The sequence below is a fragment of the Bombina bombina genome, chromosome 1 (assembly GCF_027579735.1).
Source record: "Bombina bombina isolate aBomBom1 chromosome 1, aBomBom1.pri, whole genome shotgun sequence".
NCBI classification, from domain to species: Eukaryota; Metazoa; Chordata; class Amphibia; order Anura; family Bombinatoridae; genus Bombina; species Bombina bombina.
Genome location: NC_069499.1, coordinates 376,917,459 through 376,942,075, shown reverse-complemented (window position 1 = coordinate 376,942,075; position 24,617 = coordinate 376,917,459). Strand labels below are relative to the sequence as shown.

Below are 24,617 nucleotides of genomic sequence, written 5' to 3'. Positions count from 1 at the left end.
CTTGATTGAGAGATGAGATGTCTTGGTGGAGTTATTGATTGGGAGGCATTTTCACTGAGTGGTTTAAAAAAATGGAGCAGGCTTTAGGTGTAGTAAAAGCTGGTTATTTATGTGGTAGAGGTTAATGCAGAAGGAGTATCACGTTGATAATAAGGTTAGGGGGCTACTGATGCAATTAATAATAGCTTTTGGGATAAGAAAGTTATAGTTAAATGTGGATTGAAACTAGGTTTGCATTTAGCTGGGGCAGTTATAGAGATTACAAATCTGTACTAATACTGGATAAAGCTTAGTGTTAAAGGGAAAGTCAAATTAAAAATGTTTTATTGTTTAAAAAAGTTAGACAATCCCTTTATTACCCATTTCCCAGTTTTGAACAGAAAACGTGGTTATATTAATATTTTTTTTACCGCTGTGATTACCTTGTTTCCAACAGGCCCATTTATCAAGCTCCGTACGGAGCTTGAAGGGCCGTGTTTCTGGCGAGTCTTCAGACTCGCCAGAAACACAACTTATGAAGCAGCGGTCTAAAGACCGCTGCTTCATAACCCTGTCCGCCTGCTCTGAGCAGGCGGACAGGAATCGCCGGAAATCAACCCGATCGAATACGATCGGGTTGATTGACAGCTCCCTGCTGGCGGCCGATTGGCCGCAAGTCAGCAGGGGGCGGCGTTGCACCAGCAGCTCTTGTGAGCTGCTGGTGCAATGTTAAATGTGGAGAGCGTATTGCTCTCCGCATTTAGTGAGGTCTTGCGGACCTGATCCGCAGTGTCGGATCAGGTCCGCAAGCCCTTTGATAAATGGGCCCCTAAGCCTCTTCTGACAGCCCCCTGATCACATGACTTTTAACTTTCTATCTATTGACTTTCATTTAAGCCAATTGGCCTGTGTTGTGCACAACCCACAGGCATGAGCACAATGTTATCTGTATGACTCACATGAACTAGCCCTCCCCTATTGTGAAAAGTTAATAAAAAAGCATGTGATAAAAGGCTTTCTTTAGTGGCCTAGAAACATGCAAAAATTTAGAGGTTTAAAGGTTATAAAGTATATTAAAGGGACACTGTACCCAAATTTTTTCTTTTGTGATTCAGATAGAGCATGACATTTTAAGCAACTTTCTAATTTACTCCTATTATCAAATTGTCTTCATTCTCTTGGTATCTTTATTTGAACTGCAAGAATGTAAGTTTAGATGCCGGACCATTTTTGGTGAACAACCTGGGTTGTCCTTGCTGATTGGTGGATAAATTCATCCACCAATAAAAAAGTGCTGTCCAGAGTACTGAAACAAACAAAAAACTTAGATGCCTTCTTTTTCAAATAAAGATAGCAAGAGAACAAAGAAAAAATGCTAATAGGAGTAAATTAGAAAGTTGCTTAAAATTGCATGCTCTATCTGAATTACAAAAGAAAAAAAAATTGGGTTCAGTGTCCCTTTAACCCCTTAATGACCACAGCACTTTTCCATTTTCTGTCCGTTTGGGACCAAGGCTATTTTTACATTTTTGCTGTGTTTGTGTTTAGCTGTAATTTTCCTCTTACTCATTTACTGTACCCACACATATTATATACCGTTTTTCTCGCCATTAAATGGACTTTCTAAAGATACCAATATTTTCATCATATTTTATAATTTACTATAAAAAAAATTATAAAATATGAGGAAAAATTGAAAAAACCCCCACTTTTTCTAACTTTGACCCCCAAAATCTGTTACATATCTACAACCACCAAAAAACACCCATGCTAAATAGTTTCTAAATATTATGCTGAGTTTAGAAATACCCAATGTTTACATGTTCTTTGCTTTTTTTGCAAGTTATAGGGAAATAAATACAAGTAGCACTTTGCTATTTCCAAACCATTTTTTTTTCAAAATTAGCGCTAGTTACATTGGAACCCTGATATCTTTCAGGAATCTCTGAATATCCATTGACATGTATATATATATTTTTAGTAGACATCCCAAAGTATTGATCTAGGCCCATTTTGGTATATTTCATGCCACCATTTCACCGCCAAATGCGATCAAATAAAAAAAATCGTTCACTTTTTCACAAATTTTTTCACAAACTTTAGGTTTCTCACTGAAATTATTTACAAACAGCTTGTGCAATTATGGCACAAATGGTTGTAAATTCTTCTCTGGGATCCCCTTTGTTCAGAAATAGCATACTTATATGGCTTTGGTGTTGCTTTTTGGTAATTAGAATGCCACTAAATGCCACTGCGCACCACACGTGTATTATGCCCAGCAGTGAAGGGGTTAATTAGGGAGCATGTAGGGAGCTTTTTGGGGTAATTTTAGCTTTAGTGTAGTGTAGTAGACAACCCCAAGTATTGATCTAGGCCCATTTTGGTATATTTCATGCCACCATTTCACCGCCAAATGCGATCAAATTAAAAAAAACGTAAAATTTTTCAAAATTTTAGGTTTCTCACTGAAATCATTTACAAACAGCTTGTGCAGTTATGGCACAAATGGTTCTAAATGCTTCTCTGGGATCCCCTTTGTTCAGAAATAGCAGACATATATGGCTTTGGCGTTGCTTTTTGGTATTTTGAAGGCTGCTAAATGCCGCTGCGCATCACACGTGTATTATGGCTAGCAGTGAAGGGGTTAATTAGGTAGCTTGTAGGGAGCTTGCAGGGTTAATATTAGATTTAGTGTAGAGCTCAGCCTCCCACCTGAAACATCAGACCCCCTGATCCCTCCCAAACAGCTCTCTTCCCTCCCCCACCCCACAATTGTCCCCGCCATCTTAAGTACTGGCAGAAAGTCTGCCAGTACTAAAATAAAAGCTATATTTGTATTTTTTGGTGGTTTTTTTTAAAGCATATTTACATATGCTGTTGTGTACTATCCCCCCTTAGCCCCCAACCTCACTGATCCCCCCCAAACAGCTCTATAACCCTCCCACTCTAACTTAATGGGCACCATCTTGGGTACTGGCAGCTGTCTGCCAGTACCCAGTTTAGAAGAAAAAATGTATTTGTTTTACATTTTTTAGACTTTTCTGTAGTGTAGCTTCCCCCCCACACAAAAACCAACCCCCCACCCCTCCACGATCTCTTTTAGTGTTTATTTTTTTGGTGTGCCTAGGCCACTTAACATTTTACTTTTATTCACTTTCCGTAGTGTAGCGGTTCCCACCCGCTCCCGCCCCGTGCACGCGCCCGCCCGCCACCCTCCGTGCACGCGCGCGCGTCCGTGCGCGCCCCCGACGGTCCCGCGCCCGGTCCCGCCCCCCTCGACGTCACACGGCACACCGATGGCCGCCCACCCGCCTCCCAAGTCGGCTCCCACCCACCAACGATACCGGCCATCGATGTCCGGTGCAGAGAGGGCCACAGAGTGGCTCTCTCTGCATCGGATGGCCATGTCAGGTTATTGCAGGATGCCTCCATATCGAGGCATCACTGCAATAACCGGAAAGCAGCTGGAAGCGAGCAGGATCGCTTCCAGCTGCTTTCCACACCGAGGACGTGCAGGGTACGTCCTCAGGCGTTAACTGCCTTTTTTTTGAGGACGTACCCTGCACGTCCTCGGTCATTAAGGGGTTAATATAACAATGTTGGTTGTGCAAAGCTAGGGAATGGGAAGTAAAGGCATTATCTATCTTTTTAAACAATAACAATTTCTGTGTTGACTGTCACTTTAAATGCTTTATAACAGCCTTGCACACTGGCTATTCATGGGTCACATTATTATTAATAAATACCCAACAAATGGGGTTTGTTACATTACTATAAATACCAAAATCCTTAAATGTGATTTGTGGGTATGCAGTCACTGGCATTTTATTTAGGGCAACAGCTTATTAGATTCTATTAATGCGAGCTGGGATACTGTTTCCGAAATTGTCATTGTATTGGCTTATGTTTCCAAAAAGAGCTAATCAAAACACTAGCCATGAATGCAATGGTTTGTTGCCTATTTATGGTTTACATCCACAAGTATGACAATTATTACTGCATCAGGTTGCACTATAGCACCATACTAGATGTAAACATTCAGATAGTTCATAGTCCACATTTTAAGACCTTGCATATCTCACTCCTGTAAATGTTTATTTTCAGTCTTTTGTTCCATGTGTTGGGGTTATATTTAACATTAATTAATAAAAATAAGTTTTTACTTGGTATAAATAACCTGGTCAACTGAACCAAAGTGTTGATAAACATAAAGATATTGAGAAAGCCTTGTAATTTAATCTAATTGGTAAGACCCTATTAAGAACTCAAATACAACTGACACCATTTTGAACACATGGCTTATTAAAGCCTTAAGTAACATACGGCTAGATTTAGAGTTTTGCGTTAGCCATCAAAACCAGCGTTAGGGGCTCCTAACACTGGTTTTGGCCGCCCGCTGGTATTTAGAGTCAGTCAGGAAAGGGTCTAACGCTCACTTTCCAGCCGCAACTTTTTCATACCGCAAATCCCCCTACGCCAATTGCGTATCCTATCATTTCAATGGGATCTTTCTAACGCCGGTATTTAGAGTCTTGGCTGAAGTGAGCGTTAGAAATCTAACGACAAGACTCCAGCCGCAGCAAAAAGCCAGGAGTTAAGAGCTTTCTGGGCTAACGCCGGTTCATAAAGCTCTTAACTACTGTGCTCTAAAGTACACTAACACCCATAAACTACCTATGTACCCCTAAACCGAGGCCCCCCACATCGCCGCCACTCTAATAAATTTTTTAACCCCTAATCTGCCGACCGCACACCGCCGCAACCTACATTATCCCTATGTACCCCTAATCTGCTGCCCCTAACACCGCCAACCCTTATATTATATTTATTAACCCCTAATCTGCCCCCCCAACGTCGCCGCCACCTCGCTACAATTATTAACCCCTAATCTGCCGACCGAACCTCACCGCTACTCTAATAAAGTTATTAACCCCTAACCCTCCTCACTCCCGCCTCAATAACCCTATAATAAATAGTATTAACCCCTAATCTGCCCTCCCTAACATCACTGACACCTAACTTCAAGTATTAACCCCTAATCTGCCGACCGGACCTCGCCGCTACTCTAATAAATGTATTAACCCCAAAAGCTAAGTCTAACCCTAACACTAACACCCCCCTAAGTTAAATATAATTTTTATCTAACAAAATAAATTAACTCTTATTAAATAAAATATTCCTATTTAAAGCTAAATACTTACCTGTAAAATAAACCCTAATATAGCTACAATATAAATTATAATTATATTGTAGCTATTTTAGGATTAATATTTATTTTACAGGTAATTTTTAAATTATTTTAACTAGTTAGCTATTAAATAGTTATTAACTATTTAATAGCTATTGTACCTGGTTAAAATAAATATAAAGTTGCCTGTAAAATAAATATTATTCCTAAAATAGCTACAATATAATTATAATTTATATTGTAGCTATATTAGGGTTTATTTTACAGGTAAGTATTTAGCTTTAAATAGGAATAATTTATTTAATAAGAGTTAATTTATTTTGTTAGATAAAAATTATATTTAACTTAGGGGAGTGTTAGTGTTAGACTTAGCTTTAGGGGTTAATACATTTATTAGAGTAGCGGCGAGGTCCGGTTGGCAGATTAGGGGTTAATACTTGAAGTTAGGTGTCGGTGATGCTAGGGAGGGCAGATTAGGGGTTAATACTGTTTATTATAGGGTTATTGAGGCGGGAGTGAGGCGGATTAGGGGTTAATAACTTTATTATAGTAGCGGTGAGGTCCGATCGGCAGATTAGGGGTTAATAATTGTAGGTAGGTAGCAGCGACGTTGGGGGCGGCAGATTAGGGGTTAATAAATATAATATAGGGGTCGGCGGTGTTAGGGGCAGCAGATTAGGGGTACATAGGGATAATGTAGGTTGCGGCGGTGTATGGAGCGGCAGATTAGGGGTTAATAATAATATGCAGGGGTCAGCGATAGCGGGGTCGGCAGATTAGGGTTTAATAAGTGTAAGGTTAGGGGTGTTTAGACTCGGGGTTCATGTTAGGGTGTTAGGTGCAGACTTAGGAAGTGTTTCCCCATAGGAAACAATGGGGCTGCGTTAGGAGCTGTACGCTGCTTTTTTGCAGGTGTTAGACTTTTTTTCAGCTCAAACGGCTCCATTGTTTCCTATGGGGAAATCGTGCACGAGCACGTTTTTGAAGCTGGCCGCGTCCGTAAGCATCGCTGGTATTTAGAGTTGCAGTGGCGGTAAATATGCCTGTACTCTCCCTTTTTGGAGCCTAACGCAGCCCTTCTGTGAACTCTAAATACCAGCAGTATTTAAAAGGTGCGGGGAAAAAAAAGCACGCGTAGCTAACGCACCCCTTTGGCCACAGAACTCTAAATCTAGCGGATAATTTTTTAGAAGTTTTATAGGTATATATATATATATATATATAATTGTGATAAAATGATATATTAGCTTTGTTCTAGTGTTTTTTATTTAACAAAAGAAGATCAGGTGTTATGCTTTTAGGCTTTTATCTATTACTTTCCAGCTCAGTTCTGGGGAACAATTGTTATTCCTAATGCTCTTAAGTTTTGACAGCAGATAAAAACCACTAAGCCTGTGTAGAATTATAGCAGGACTTAGAAGGTATTGAAAGGCTACTCGAGGGAAGAATTCAAGACTTTTGTTAAAATTAATTTTGTAATTCCAAAAGCTAAGCAGATCACATTTCTTAGTGTCACCCTTTGCTGACATGAGCAGGGGATGTGCAAGATTGTGTTGCTAGTTATTGCAGTTAATGAGCCCTGGACACCTAATGAGTGTAGAAAGCTTGAGCATTCTTATGCAGAAAATGGTTTTGTATTGATTGTTTTCAAGTTCTTCAAATCCAGTATTTACAAAGTTGGACATTGAAGGATGTCACTTGATATCCAAAAAAGAGAAAGTCTACAAGAAAGTCCACTGCCTTAAAGTATTAATACATTTGATGGACATTTGTCACATTATGATGTTGATTTATGATATATTGGTTTGATGGTAAACTCAAAGGTCTTTCACAATTCCATTGTTTGTGTTATAGCTAGATACCAATATGCATTTCTTATGTATTGATGTATGCATGAATGTTAAAATACTGTTATTGGTTTCTTCAGATAGATTCTATAAGAAAAATATATATTGGTTACTGCACTGGAAAAACACTATTATGCCTATGTGAACAAGAGGACTCCCCAGCTTCTACAAAGAATAACGATAGGGTATAAGGATAATTAAGTGAAAACCAAATAATCCTTAAAACATAAGTGCTAGAAAAAGCTTAAAATAGTGAAATAGGGATCACTATGGATATAAGACTAAATTGGCCAACTAAATGAACCAAACATAATATGAAATATATGAATTTATTAAAAACATAAATAACATAAAGTAATTGGCGTTGATCAGATGCAATAAAAAAGTGTAGTAAACATACAATGAACTGAGATAATTCCAACATGAATTAAGAACAAGGCTACAGTAGCTGCATAAAATGAAACAACCGTTACAAGCAGGATGGTTACAAGCCAAATGGACACAGTGTTAGCAACAATCAGTCAGATGGAGATGAGCCAATGGTATTTGATTGAAGAGCTCAGAGAACGAATATCAAACAAAGGAGCTGGAACACATAAAGATCCAGATCAAAACAGCGGAAGAGATACCAAAGGTGTTCACTTTTACTTACACCGGGAATGATATCAAGGCATGTGTTTCTCCCCTCTGTGGTGTCCTTACTGGCAACAGCAATCAATTCTCAATGCAGTGTTTCAGTATGGCGGTGCAATATCAGCGTGATAACTGCACAATCTGCTTCTACCGATGGTGAGTAGCTGAGCCGACTGTGTCTGGAGGCCTTCGAGGGAAAAACAACTTCTGGAATAGGAGCAACACATTTCAACCCACACTGGGTCTTTCTCAAGCTCCTGAATGGATACATAAATGCCTATTTCAAGGCAGTGAAGTGTCCTTATTGGCTAGAAAACAGTAAGTGTATTTGTCCTATTTAATTTTGGAAACTGTTAGAAGATTTCAAAAACAGATGAGAATAGAAGCATAAGAGCAAACAAAGCAGACGTATTGGTACAAGATAGAGAAAAAATCTATGTCAAAAATGCAAAGTGATATTCAACGATGGGGTCATACATCTAAAGACCAATATTTAAATATTTCTGGAAAATAAAATAAATTCATATAAATTCATATAAATTCAGAGAAAGAGAGGCCCAAATATATTCAACAGCACTTTAATTAATAAAGAACATATATCCAAACGTTAGGCATATATATAAAAAAGGGGGGTAAATTAAAAATATATATAAAAAATATATGATAAATGTGAAAAAAATGTGAAAAAATATATTGTAAAAAATGTATGAATATATATATATATATATATATATATATATATATATATATATATATAGTGAATAATAAATATGATATAAATAAAACATATATGTTCCCTGATACGGGTCCGTAGGGGTCTTTCCGTTTCACCTACATATTGTAAACCACAACTGCATTGGATAATGTAAATAACAAAACAATCCAAACATCTAATTAAATAATTGATTTAAATATTTTACCAGTTACAGTTGACCTAAACTCTTTGTGCTTAGCAGAATGTTCACAAGACTTACATGTTAGGCAACAGTAAAAACCATTCAAATTATTACATTTAAGGTCTAACTGTACACCACATTTCTTTTGTTTTTTATTAATCTCAGTGGGCGCTAAAATGGACTTTAAATTAGGCGCTTTTTTGTAAACCACTCGTGGTCTTCGTAGAAGGAGAGGACCCAATTCCTTAGCATTCTTTAGTAATTTCCAATGTTTATTTAAAATATTTTCTAGTAAATGTTTATTATGACTGTAATTTGTGATTTTTTTCAGTAATGTTAGATCAAAATCTTTTGTTTTTAGTAAGGAGGTTCTATCAAGCAGTCTTTTCTAGTTTCTTCTATTTTAATTTCATTATACCCCAGTAAGGACACCACAGAGGGGAGAAACATATGCCTTGATATCATTCCCAGTGTAAGTAAAAGTGAACACCTTTCTCTGGTATATCTTTTGCTGTTTTGATCTGGATCTTTATGTGTTCCAGCTCCTTCATTTGATATTTGTTCTCTGAGCTCTTCAATCAAATACCATTGGCTCATCTCCATCGGAATGATCGTTGCAAACACTGTGTCCATTTGACTTGTAACCATCCTGCTTGTAACGATTGTTTCATTTTATGCAGCTACAGTAGCCTTGTTCTTAATTCATGTTGGAATTATCAGTTAATTTTATTTCATTGTATGTTTACTACACTTTTTTATTGCATCTGATCAACGCCAATTACTTTATGTTATTTATGTTTTTAATAAATTCACATATTTCATATTATGTTTGGTTCATTTAGTTGGTCAATTTAGGCTTATATCCATAGGCATCCCTATTTCACTATTTTAAGCTTTTTCTAGAGCTTATGTTTTAAGGATTATTTGGTTTTCACTTAATTATCCTTATGCCCTATCTTTCTTCAGATAGATACCTTATAATGACTCAGTCGTGTTTTTTTATATGTAGAAAGCTTGATTAATTATTTTGTTGGTTTCTTATTTCAAGTATCTTAAAATTCAACAAATACTGATTTGTTTATAATCTCATTGTCCTGATGCTTAATCATGCACCTTTAGCTATAGAAAACCCTGAGCTACTGGTTTTCATAGAAAACTTGTATATTTCTTTTTTTAGTTTCTGCATCCGGAGCATTTAGAAAATTGTGAAATTTATGGTTGCACTGAAAACTTGTTATATGTGTTGTTAGTTTTTAAAAATGGGAATGCTTAATATATTTGCAGCGTTCTTATGGTTTTAACACCTAACTCTATTATTACATTATGATGGTCTTTAGATCCTGATATTTATGTTGTTTTATTATAGATGTCATAGAGTACTTGTATGTGCAGTAAACGAGCAAGTTTACCTGATTGTTTTTTGTATCATGATTTCATTGAAATATATAAATATCACTCATTCAAAAACTGCCAGCAGAAAGTTAAAAACAGAATCACTCAGCAGCCATTTTGTCTTTGCATTAATTTTATGGTTTTGTCCTATGTCGTCTGTCTCTGTGTATGCAGTTAGGAGATGGGGTTAGAATTGGTGCAAGGGTTAATTTTTATGGTTAGGGTTGGTGAATTTGTATCTTTTGGATGCCAAAGAGCTGCAATGTAATGCACAATGTAATTTATTTCCCTGCCACTACTTTTGTCATGACATTACTAGAGCAAAAAACATCATCTGTGGTCAGACTTGAAAGTCATTTGTTCTTTCACAATATTTAAATCCCACAGTTAGCTTTGCCGGTCAGATATTATGGGCTATCAGTTTCTACAGCTAACAGAATTAAATAATACAGGGTTCCTTGTAAATGCAGGGAACTTGCAGCTGTATGTTTTTTTCAACCAGAAATCTAGTGTGTGCTGGGTTACTGGAGCATGCACAAAGCTTGTATGGTTCTGTTGGTTTCTATTGCAATCACAGGTTGGGGAAAGCTGTTTGAACAAAGAGATATATAATCCTTTGATGTATGCCTAGTGAACAGGTATATCAAATTGAATTACACTGTACAAATTTGCTACAAAAAACGCTCATATAATAGAAAAGGTAGACATAATTGTTTCTAGTTGCTTAACAAGTAATATTGCCAACTCTAATATCTTCATGCAAGTATACTTAAAAGCAAAGGGCTTAGGGGTTTCACTTACATAAAGAGAGAATAATCATTTTAACATCTCTGTGTGATCATTGTAACCTGAGGGATGGCCGTGAAATTAAAAACCTATTACTATCTATTCCAAAAGCAAATTCAAGGAGACTGCCAGTGATGTGCTTCACACAAATGAGTTGAAGTAATTAGCATCTGCTTCACGCAAGTCTGAATAGTACATTATTTGCTTCTTAGATATTTATGAGGATACTTTAAACAAATACTGACTAGAGCTTGCCGCACAAATATATGGAAAATATATATTTGTTATTCAGACTTGTTTGTTTCAGCTCTTAAATTTCTCTTTGATATTAGAAACATGAGGTACTATAATGAGCATGACATTTTATTACTCATGGGCATCTATTTATCAAGCCGTCAACAGCAAATAAGCTACAATTCCGCAGCGTATTTGTGGCGAGCCTGATTCCCCTTAGTTATCAAACCCTACAGACCGGCAAAAGTAGAATTTTGTGATGTAACATATGATCCGCCGGACTCAGTCCGACACAGATCGATGCTTATGTCATTACAGATGTTCCGAATGCAAATTCAGCACAATCTGACTTCTTTTGCTAGTTATAAATTTTCTACCAGGTACGCTTGCCACTATTCCGGCCCAGCATACCTGGTTTTCAATCCGCCGCCCTGGAGGCGGCAGATGCAATAGGAATCAATGCGAGTCTGAAAGCCGTGAAAGCTTATGTTCGCTGCTGCCCGATATCCCATTGATTCCTATGGGAACTTTTACACCTAACACCCTAACATGTACCCCGAGTTTAAAAATCCCTAATCTGCCCCCCCCTATACCACTCCCGCCTACATTATACTTATTAACCCCTAATCTGCCCGTCTATACCGCCTCCACCTACATTATACTTATTAACCCCTAATCTGCCGTCCCGCCACCGCCGCCACCTACATTATAATTATTAACCGCTAATCTGCCATCCCTACAGCACCGCTAACCTAAATAAACTTATTAACCCCTACCCCGCTGCTCCCGGACCCCGCCGCAACTAAATAAACTTATTAACCCCTAAACTGCCGCTCCAGGAGCCCAAGCCACCTACATTATACTTATTAACACCTAATCTGCTGCCCCTACACCGCCGCCACCTACATTATACTTATTAACCCCTAATATGCCGCCCCCTACACCGCCGCCACTATATTAAATTTATTAACCCCTAAACCTAAGTCTAACCCTAACCCTAACACCCACTAACTTAAATATAATTTAAATAAATCTAAATAAATATTCCTATCATTAAATAAATTATTCCTATTTTAAACTAAATACTTACCTATAAAATAAACCCTAAGCTAGCTACAATATAACTAATAGTTACATTGTAGCTAGCTTAGGGTTTGTTTTTATATTACAGGCAAGTTTGTATTTATTTTAACTAGGTACAATAGTTATTAAATAGTTATTAACTATTTAATAACTTCCTAGTTAAAATAAATGCAAATATACCTGTAAAATAAAACCTAACCTAAGAGTTACAATTACACCTAACACTACACTATAATTAAATAAATTCCCTAAACGAAATACAATTAAATACAATTATCTAAAGTACCAAAAAAAACACTAAATTACATAATAATAATAATAATAATAATAATAATAATAATAAACAAATTACAAGATTTTTAAACTAATTACACCTAATCTAATCCCCCTAACAAAATAAAAAAGCCCCCCCAAAACAAAAAAGCCCTACCCTACACTAAATTACAAATAGCCCTTAAAAGGGCCTTTTGTGGGGCATTGCCCCAAAGTAATCAGCTCTTTTACCTGTAAAAAAAAAATTACAACCCCCCCAACATTAAAACCCACCACCCACACAACCAACCCTATTCTAAAACCCACCCAATCCCCCCTTAAAAAAAAACCTAACACTAACCCCTTGAAGATCACCCTACCGTGAGAAGTCTTCACCCAACCGGGCCGAAGTCCTTAACGAAGCCGGCAGAAGGGGTACTCCAGACGGGCAGAAGTCTTCATCCAGATGGCATCTTCTATCTTCATTCATCCGGCGCAGAGCGGCTCCATCTTCAAGACATCCAACACGGAGCATCCTCTTCTGATGACATCTTCTTCAACAATGACGGTTCCTTTAAGTCCCTATTTAATAACTATTGTAACTAGTTAAAATAAATACAAACTTGCCTGTAAAATAAAAATAAACCCTAAGCTAGCTACACTGTAACTATTAGTTATATTGTAGCCAGCTTTTATTTTACAGGTAAGTATTTAGTTTTAAATAGGAATAATTTATTTAATGATAGAATATTTATTTAGATTTATTTAAATTATATTTAAGTTAGGGGGAGTTAGGGTTAGACTTAGGTTTAGGGGTTAATAAATTTAATATAGTGGCGGCAAGGTTGGGGTTGACAGATTAGGGGTTAATAAATGTAGGTAGGTGGCAGCGGTGTAGGGGGGCAGATTAGGAGTTAATAAATATAATGTAGGTGGCGGCGGTGTAGGGGGGGCAGATTAGGGGTTAATAAATATAATGTAGGTGGCGGTGGTGTAGGGGGGCAGATTAGGGGTTAATAAGTATAATGTAGGTGGCGGCGGTGTAGGGGGCGGCAGATTAGGGGTAAATAAGTATAATGTAGGTGGTGGTAGGCTCCAGGAGTGGCGGTTTAGGGGTTAAACACTTTATTTAGTTGCAGCTGGGTCTGTGAGTGGCGGTTTAGGGGTTAATACATTTATTAGAGTTGCAGTGGGCTCCGGGAGCGGCGGTATAGGGGTAAACAGTATAGTATAGTGTCAGTGTTTAGTGACAGGGTACCAAGAAAGCTGTGAAAAAGCCGAAGAAAAGCAGCGAGATCGATGACTGTTAGTTAACAAATGTCAGCTGCTCATCGCCCCGTACTTGACTTGGTGCGCAGCTTTTTGACAGCTTTTTTGATCATTTTGGAGAACGTATTCAGGTCCGCGGCAGGGATGTTAGGCGATCTTAGGCGAGCGTATTGGTGCCATCGAATGCAAGTAAGTTGACGGCTTGATAAATAGATGCCATGGAGTCAAGTAACAAAAGTATGATGCTAAGATACAGCATGAAATGCAAATAAATAGGTCTGACTAAGGTAAAGAGCCTGTTAAACAGAGATTTAGAACATAAATTAAAGATATATATATATATATATTTATTTTTGTTTTTTGTTATAACATGACAGGGTCAAATTATTTATATGATAGAAGTTTTATTTAATTAAACAGCAAATTCTTATCAAGAGAACACAAACTGTCTTATTTCACAAGGATGATGTAAGCACCTTAAAACAAGTGTGACAATATATAATTCACAACTTGAAATAACATTTGTTTTTATGTTCTTATGTAAACTAAAGTAGTTTATTAAAAGACTGTCAGTACTATTAAATAATCATCTTAATGCTTACCAATAATTTAGAGTTAGACACCATTACTAAAATAAAAAATATACTTAATATTAAGTAAGGCCATCATAAAAGAGTATAAAATTGGCACACTTCCCCCTTAACAGAATATTTAAGTCAAAATGAAATGTTTATAATTCATAAAAAGCATATAAGTTAAAAAAGAATGTACTTTCTATTATCAAATTTACCACTTTTTTCTCTGTGGTTGAAACATGACCCCATTTACATGAGAGCATTTTGAAATAAGAACAAAAAATGCACATTACTAAATCACTGAGTGGGAACAGAGTTTATAGCAATGTTATACAAGCAATCTGTAGAGAGAGAGTGCAATAGCTTCAGCCAATCTACAGTAAAAATCTATGATAAACAAAGCTAGTGAAAGTGACAGCTGCATTCCTAGAAGCTATTTGAACACTGAAAGTTTATCTATCTATGGATAAGATAAGCGATGTTTAGACAGTGTGGGAGAGTAGTAGTAAGTGAAGCAAAGCATGGGGTATGCCCTGCTGTCACTCAGCACTGCTTATTGCAGCCCCCTCTACAGGTTGCTTATATAGCATTGCTAAACTCACTGCTGAGACATGTGCACATTGCTGAACTTATCCTTTTTTAAATAACACAGATGCACTGCAACATAGAGTCTTCATTTGTCTTTATTAATATTCCATTGTGACGGTTCATTTATCAAATATTATTAAACAGCGTGCGCAGCCAAATGAATTCTCTCCTACTCCGTTTCTCATATATTGTCGACGATTGGACCCAAAAATGTCAAACTTTGATTCATCACTGCCTAATACTCTTTTCCACTGATCTTGATTCCTATCTTTGTGTGCTTTAGCATATCTTAGCCTTTTCACCCTGTTCCCCTTCCAAAATAACGTAAGCTGCAACCCGGTAGATTCCGAAAATTGGAGGGTGGGGATGCAGCAAAGGCAAATGGAGCATTACAAAAAAAAAAACGCCTGCAATAAGTATATAAAAAGAAAATCACCCGTACTAAGTATTAAGAAGAAAAAAACAACGTAGAGTCTTCATTTGTCTTTATTAATATTCCATTGTGACAGTTAATTTATCAAATATTATTAAACAGCTATTATCATAAAGCTCTATATGTAAATTGAAACTAGAAACCACAATCTTTATCAACTGGTTATGTGTCATCCAAATATTTATCATATAGAAATTTCATAAACACGTGCAATAATACTCAAATAGCTGTATTTTTTCTTAATGATATCTATACTATAATTGCGTCAATGTCGCCAGTTGCGCACGCATCATCAAAGGAATGTTGGCAGCACGAGGCAGCCAACAGAATGTTGGCTGTGTGCGCAGCCAAAAGAATTCTCTCCTACTCCGTTTCTCTCATATTGTCGACGATTGGACCCAAAAATGTCAAACTTTGATTCATCACTGCCTAATACTCTTTTCCACTGATCTTGATTCCTATCTTTGTGTGCTTTAGCATATCTTAGCCTTTTCACCCTGTTCCCCTTCCAAAATAACATAAGCTGCAACCCGGTAGATTCCGAAAATTGGAGGGTGGGGATGCAGCAAAGGCAAATGGAGCATTACAAACAAACAAAAAACTCCAGGAGTGGCGGTTTAGGGGTTAAACACTTTATTTAGTTGCAGCTGGGTCTGTGAGTGGCGGTTTAGGGGTTAATACATTTATTAGAGTTGCAGTGGGCTCCGGGAGCGGCGGTATAGGGGTAAACAGTATAGTATAGTGTCAGTGTTTAGTGACAGGGTACCAAGAAAGCTGTGAAAAAGCCGAAGAAAAGCAGCGAGATCGATGACTGTTAGTTAACAAATGTCAGCTGCTCATCGCCCCGTACTTGACTTGGTGCGCAGCTTTTTGACAGCTTTTTTGATCATTTTGGAGAACGTATTCAGGTCCGCGGCAGGGATGTTAGGCGATCTTAGGCGAGCGTATTGGTGCCATCGAATGCAAGTAAGTTGACGGCTTGATAAATAGATGCCATGGAGTCAAGTAACAAAAGTATGATGCTAAGATACAGCATGAAATGCAAATAAATAGGTCTGACTAAGGTAAAGAGCCTGTTAAACAGAGATTTAGAACATAAATTAAAGATATATATATATATATATTTATTTTTGTTTTTTGTTATAACATGACAGGGTCAAATTATTTATATGATAGAAGTTTTATTTAATTAAACAGCAAATTCTTATCAAGAGAACACAAACTGTCTTATTTCACAAGGATGATGTAAGCACCTTAAAACAAGTGTGACAATATATAATTCACAACTTGAAATAACATTTGTTTTTATGTTCTTATGTAAACTAAAGTAGTTTATTAAAAGACTGTCAGTACTATTAAATAATCATCTTAATGCTTACCAATAATTTAGAGTTAGACACCATTACTAAAATAAAAAATATACTTAATATTAAGTAAGGCCATCATAAAAGAGTATAAAATTGGCACACTTCCCCCTTAACAGAATATTTAAGTCAAAATGAAATGTTTATAATTCATAAAAAGCATATAAGTTAAAAAAGAATGTACTTTCTATTATCAAATTTACCACTTTTTTCTCTGTGGTTGAAACATGACCCCATTTACATGAGAGCATTTTGAAATAAGAACAAAAAATGCACATTACTAAATCACTGAGTGGGAACAGAGTTTATAGCAATGTTATACAAGCAATCTGTAGAGAGAGAGTGCAATAGCTTCAGCCAATCTACAGTAAAAATCTATGATAAACAAAGCTAGTGAAAGTGACAGCTGCATTCCTAGAAGCTATTTGAACACTGAAAGTTTATCTATCTATGGATAAGATAAGCGATGTTTAGACAGTGTGGGAGAGTAGTAGTAAGTGAAGCAAAGCATGGGGTATGCCCTGCTGTCACTCAGCACTGCTTATTGCAGCCCCCTCTACAGGTTGCTTATATAGCATTGCTAAACTCACTGCTGAGACATGTGCACATTGCTGAACTTATCCTTTTTTAAATAACACAGATGCACTGCAACATAGAGTCTTCATTTGTCTTTATTAATATTCCATTGTGACGGTTCATTTATCAAATATTATTAAACAGCGTGCGCAGCCAAATGAATTCTCTCCTACTCCGTTTCTCATATATTGTCGACGATTGGACCCAAAAATGTCAAACTTTGATTCATCACTGCCTAATACTCTTTTCCACTGATCTTGATTCCTATCTTTGTGTGCTTTAGCATATCTTAGCCTTTTCACCCTGTTCCCCTTCCAAAATAACGTAAGCTGCAACCCGGTAGATTCCGAAAATTGGAGGGTGGGGATGCAGCAAAGGCAAATGGAGCATTACAAAAAAAAAAAACGCCTGCAATAAGTATATAAAAAGAAAATCACCCGTACTAAGTATTAAGAAGAAAAAAACAACGTAGAGTCTTCATTTGTCTTTATTAATATTCCATTGTGACAGTTCATTTATCAAATATTATTAAACAGCTATTATCATAAAGCTCTATATGTAAATTGAAACTAGAAACCACAATCTTTATCAACTGGTTATGTGTCATCCAAATATTTATCATATAGAAATTTCATAAACACGTGCAATAATACTCAAATAGCTGTATTTTTTCTTAATGATATCTATACTATAATTGCGTCAATGTCGCCAGTTGCGCACGCATCATCAAAGGAATGTTGGCAGCACGAGGCAGCCAACAGAATGTTGGCTGTGTGCGCAGCCAAAAGAATTCTCTCCTACTCCGTTTCTCTCATATTGTCGACGATTGGACCCAAAAATGTCAAACTTTGATTCATCACTGCCTAATACTCTTTTCCACTGATCTTGATTCCTATCTTTGTGTGCTTTAGCATATCTTAGCCTTTTCACCCTGTTCCCCTTCCAAAATAACATAAGCTGCAACCCGGTAGATTCCGAAAATTGGAGGGTGGGGATGCAGCAAAGGCAAATGGAGCATTACAAACAAACAAAAAACGCCCGCAATAAGTATATAAAAAGAAAATCACCTATACTAAGTATTAAGAAGAAAAAAACATAAAAAAACAACTACCTAATAAAATTATTAACCCCTAAATCCACAAACCCCAACATCGCAAACTACATAATACATCTATTAACCCTAATCCTTCAACCCCCCACAACACATTAAACCTAATTTACCTATTAACTCCTACAGTGCTAACTCCCCACAACGCAAAACACTAATTTAATGACTAAGTCCCCTAACCTAACACCTCCTAAATTAACCCCTTAATTACAATAAAACAATTTTACTACATTACAATAGAAAATAAAAAAATACATTACATTTATCTAATTACAGACAATAAAAAAATGCTAACATTACAAAAATTAATAAACAACACTATCCAAAATAAAAAAAAATAAACCTGATTCCTATGAAAATAAAAAAGCCCCCCAATATAAAAAAAAACACCTAATCTAATGCTAAACTACCACTAGCCCTTAAAAGGGCTTTTTGTAGGGCATTGCCCTAAAGAAATCAGCTCTTTTACATTACAAATAAACCAAGTCCCCCCTAACAGTAAAACCCCCTACCCACTAATTACCCCAAAATTAAAAAAAAACTAACACTAAACCTTAACTACCCTTTGCCCCTAAATGTATGGGCCTTCCGCTCTTCTCACTGCCCTTAAAAGGGCATTCAGCTCTTTTGTAATTTGCCCCCAAAAAAACCTTATCTAAAAAAACAAAAAAGCCAATAGGTTTTTAGTAGCTCTAATCCTATTGGTTGTTTTGAAAAATTCAGCCAATAGGAATGCAAAGTACCCCAAATTGATTGCGGTACCTTACATTCAATATTTAGAATATCACACACATCAGATGAAGTGGAGCCTTCATGCCACCAAGGACCACCGCAGCCGCTGAGGACTGCCGCAAGAGCCACAGATGACCACCGCCAAGGATCGCCACATCTGGGAAGACCGCTCCAGACCTCTGCTCTGCGCCTTCGTCGTTGTGGATGAAGATGATAGACCCGTCTGGAAGAAGACCTTCTCCGCTGGACTTGGGGCTTTAGTGTTAAGTTTTTTGTTTTTTGGGGGGCGGTTTTTTTTTTTTAGATTAGGGTTTTTTGGGGCAAATTGCAAAATAGCTGAATATCCTTTTAAGGGCAATGCCCATACAAATGCCCCTTTAGGGGCAAAGGGTAGTTTAAGTTTATTAGTGTTAGGTTTTTTTTTTATTTTAGGGGGTGTGGTGGGGGGTTACTGTTAGGGGGGACTTTGTTTATTTTTAATGTTTTAATGTAAAAGAGCTGATTTCTTTAGTGCAATGCCCTACGAAAATCCCTTTTAAGGGCTATTGGTAGTTTAGTATTAGATTAGGGGGTGTTTTTATTTTGGGGTGATTTTTTATTTTTATATGGGTATTAGTTTAGGTTTAATTTTATTATTTTGGATAGCTTTGTTTATTTATTTCTGTATTTCTACTTTTTTTTTTTGTAGCTTGGGGGGGTTTGTTTTTAACACATAAACTGCCCTCTGGGCGGGCTTATCAACTAGTGTTGCTAATAAAAATGAGAATGTTCAAGCATTGTGTATGTTTACTATAGCTAGTAGGAATTTCTTCTTGTGTTTATATGCAACAATTATACTATAGTATATCAATATAAATAACTTTAGACAGTTTATTGTGTTTTCTAATTACTGAATGAAGAACAAAAATATAGCTTGTCTTCTCATTTGCATTTTTGTATGTAGACAATATCGAAAAATATAAAAAGGAATATAATTTCTTTATTGATCTTCCTATTGACTGGTGAAGAGACATGCAAAAAAATTAACTTGAGAGGAATTAAGTTTTCTCACTCTTTTGAAAAGGGAATCTGGGCAACATGCAGAGATAGATATCATATAGCAGGAAACATCCCTTTGGTCATGGCTGTAAGTGCCCAAGGGGAAAAGACAGCATGCATTGCTGAAAGCAAAGTAAGGGAAACTAAGTACCTGCAGTGTGTGGCTATTACAGCAGGGAAAATATATATGCAAAAGCTCATGTTTCTCTAGTAACCAAAAGAAACTGGTTTCCTTAGTACTGAAGCAATTACGAGCAAAACTTAAAAAAAGCACAGTGCTCAAAGTTTCACAGCAGAAAATCAAATGTGAATGATCTGCATAGCAGTCTGGCAGAATAAATATATTATAATAAGCACATTTTAAAAAAAAAAAAGTGATGATTACTGGAAAAAAACCTTCCATGCATACTTGTCAGTTAGCATTTTCATATTTCATGATTTTAATTTGTAGGTAACAAACCTTTTGGATGATAAATCCCTTGTCTGCTTTTAAGGGAAATATGTCATTCCTGTGTAAGTTATGGTCACAATAATCATAGGTATAAAGTAAAAAAGAATTAGGCACCTGAAATCTAGATTCAGAGAATAAAATATCTCAAAATGCTACAACCTACATAAAATGCCATCTGATGATCTGAGATGTTTATTACTGAATATGGATAATAGTGATAACTATCATAGGCTCCAACTCCAACAAATTTCAAACTTGTAAAATTAAGAATCAGCAAAAATATAGCTAAGAGTGATGAAATTTACAAACAGTATATTTATAACCTCTCTATATTCTAAACAAATCAAAAGACATTTTTTAAAATTATTTTGTTGAATTTTAATATTTTATGACTAATTTTGTATTTTATTTCAGGTTACGCATGTGTATGCTTTATCTTTATTTGAAAATTACTTATATGCTACCAACCTTGATAGCTCCAACATCCTAAGAATCAACAGATTTAACAGCACAGATGTTCAACCATTGGTAAAACTAGAAAATGCTCGGGACATTCACATTTATCACAAAAGGGTGCAACCATCAGGTAAGATCTTATCTCTAAAGAAGACATTAAAGATATTTTTTTTAATATGTTCTTATAAATGGCTATGTGTGTTTGTGTGTGTGTTAAACTATTTTGAAGTTTTTAGATGCTGGTCACATTTGGCAATTTTTAATTGAGAGATCCACTCAAACTATTTATTGTATTGTTGTTTTTTTAGCAGACCCAGGAAATTGAAACTTTACTATTATTTTACATATAGCATGAACACCTGCAACAAAAGTATGAAAAATAGTCTTTTTTTTTACCCCAAACCGATAAAGAAGTTATCATCATATAAATAAGGGCCTTTGGGAATAATTATGTTACTTTGATGTGTATATAGGGTCTCCTATGAGTCTCTACTCAAATAAATGCACATTTATACATTCTAGGTGTTCACTATTAGCACATTAATCACTCAGCTATTAAAACTTAAATAGGGTTTTTAATCAGCTGCTATACATGCTTAGAGACGTCCTTATTAACAAAATTGTGCTTTAAGGTGTTTTTTTATATATTTTATATATATTATATATATTTTTAAATATGTTTAAATATGTTTAAACACACATTTCGAACAAGTAGGCAATTGTCTTTCAAACAGTCACCTCTATGTACAAAACATTGTAAGCTGCTCCAGAGCCCTTGTGGAGCAGGTTTGCACATCCGAGCCTGCTTCCCTCAATGTAAAAAACAGCAGTCTAATACTCTCTCCATCACCTGTGAGGTGGCAGAGAGAAATCACCCCAAACTCGCTTACTTGGGGTGATTGACAAACCCTTCTCTCATTCGATTGATTGTGAGAAAGAAGGGGACAGCATTACACACTCTTCGGAGTGTTTAATGATGCATAAGGGCAGTGGATTAACAGTATACAGCAAAAGTGAGCAGACAACTTCTCAAATTGAGACTATTGTCTACACGCAAGTTAATACATGGAGGACAGTGGGTCCTTCAATGGAACACAAAAAACAAACACTCATGCTCAAACCTGATTTAACCAAGTACACTAACCAAACATGAAATATGAATATTTCACATCCATATGTTCTTCATATAGCAGAATTTATTCTATTTATTGTTAAATATTTCTATATATATGTATGATGTTTTTTTACCTATATACTATAACACGCCACCTACAAAAATGCTCCCGCACTGCTGAACATGCCTGGAGGAAATTCCGCTTTGATCCTGATTTCATGCACTATAAGTTCATTCTTTACTCTTACACCTCTGCCCTTCACATAGCTAAGCAAACCTACTTCTCTTCTCTTATATCGACTCACTCCTCAAACCCTAAAAGACTCTTCTCCATTTTCAACTCTCTCCTCTACCAACCTGCACCACCCCCTCATCTGCATTCAGTGATCAAGACCTGGCTGACTACTTTTTCAATAAAACACTTACCATCCGAAGACAAAATCTCAACACAAAAAGCCTGTAATCTCACAACTTCGCTCCCAGTCACCCCCTCTGCCACTCTCTGCACCCTAATCCCAACCACTGAGAGTGAAGTGCCTTCCCTATTGTCTTCCCCACACCTCACTACCTGCCTACTTGACCCCATTCCTTCACATCTAATACCTTCTCTGTTTTCATTCCGGCTCTTACTCACATATTTAACCTATCTCTTTCTACCAGCTCATTCCCTGCCTCCTTCAAACATTCAAAGGTCACCACATCCTCAAAAAACCCTCTCTTCACCCTAACTCTCCTGCAAACTACCGCCCCATATCACTGCTCCCGCTAGCTTAAAAAATCCTTGAAAAACTAGTTTTCAATTGCCTAACCCACTTCCTGTCCTCCAACTTATTGCTCGACCCCCTGCAATCTGATTTCCGTCCCCAACAATCAACTCTCCTTTCTGCTTAAAAAACAAAGGTTACTACTCCATACTCATCTTACTTGACCTCTCTGCTGCCTTTAACACTGTTGGCCCTCCCCTTTTCCTATGGACTCTCAGCTGTCTTGGGCTCTGTGACACTGCCCTCTCCTGGATTCACTCTTATCTCTCTAACAGATCCTCTTTTGCTGGTGACTCTTCCTCTCCATTGCCTCTGTCTGTTGGAGTACCTCAAGGCTCTGTCCTGGGTCCTCTACTCTTCTCCATTTACATTTCTTTACTGGGTAAACTTATCAACAGCTTCAACTATCACCTCTATGCTGATGATACACAGATCTACCTTTCCACCCCTGCACTCTCTTCTTCTGTCAATTCTCACATCAGCGACTGCTTATCTGGCATTTCCTCCTGGATGGCCTCTCACCACCTAAAAATAAACATGTCAAAGGCTGAACTACTTCTAATTTTTCCATCACTGTTGGCGGCACCACTATCTCCCCATCACCACAAGTCCGCTGCCTCGGAGTGACTCAAATCTGTCCTTCATTCCCCACATCCAATTGCTCTCTTCATCCTGCCGCAACCACCTATGGAATATCTAAAAAATGTGTCCGTTTCTGAGTGCTCAAAGTACTAAACAGCTAATCCACTCCTTAATAATTTCCCAACTTGACTACTGTAATAACTTTCTATCTGGCCTCCCTCTCTCCCGCTTCCCTCCCCTTCAATCCATCCTAAATGCATCTGCCAGGCTAATCCACCTCTCTCAATGTGCTGTTTCTGCTGCACCTTTTGGTGAGACCCTTCACTGGCTCCCCATTCACAGCAGAATTAAATTCCAAATTCTCACCCAGACATAAAAATCGCTCACCATTATTACCCCACCCTACCTGTCCTCACTAATCAACAAATATACTCCAGCCTGCCCCCTAAGATCCAACAATGACCTGCTCCTCGCGTCCTCTACCATCAACTCCTCTTATTCTAGACTACAGGACTTCTCTTGTGCAGCACCAACCCTCTGGAACGCACTTCCTCGAACTGTCAGACTTTCCACTAAACTCTCCTCCTTTAAATGTTCCCTAAAGAAGTTTTTGTTCAGGGAAGCTTATCACCTGACTCATTAACAAATTAACTTCACTTACCTAACATTTGCCCTCATCTATCTCCTCACTAATATCATTCTCACCGTTGCAGTCCCCACCTCCTGTTTCCCATCCTCCTATCTAGATTGTAAGTTCCCACAGGAATAGGGTCCTCAATTCCCCCTGTATTTGACTGTAACATTGTGTCTTTTATTGTATTGTTTCTCCGTTTTACTTTTATCCTTGTACCCATAGGAAGCACTGCAGAATCTGTTGGCACCTAATAAATAATAATAATAATAATAATAATAATTATATATAATATATATATACACATTATATAACAACAACAGACTTGCAGATTTTCCAATAATACTATATATATATATATATATATATATATATATATATATACACACACACACATATATATATATATGTATATATACACAGTATATATATATATATATATATATATATATATATATATATATATATATATATATATATATATATATATATATATATATATATATAGTATAAATCTATATACAAGGTGCCAGTCCTTTGGTAAACATTAGAATTATTGCGGTTTGTTCTAGAAAATAATGTCTTTCAATTTGATAAAACTTTATATAGACAAATTTGTGATACAGCCATATGCGCAGTATGTGCT

At 36.8% G+C, this 24,617-nt stretch overlaps 1 protein-coding gene across 1 annotated transcript in view; it reads left to right on the top strand.

The window, feature by feature from the left end:
* Window positions 1-24,617, top strand: part of LRP1B (LDL receptor related protein 1B) — a 2,715,774-nt gene that overhangs the window by 1,307,656 nt on the left and 1,383,501 nt on the right. The window contains exon 9 of the mRNA XM_053698264.1: window positions 20,839-21,010. Coding sequence (XP_053554239.1) covers window positions 20,839-21,010 — 172 coding nt within the window. The remainder of the gene's footprint in view (window positions 1-20,838; window positions 21,011-24,617) is intronic.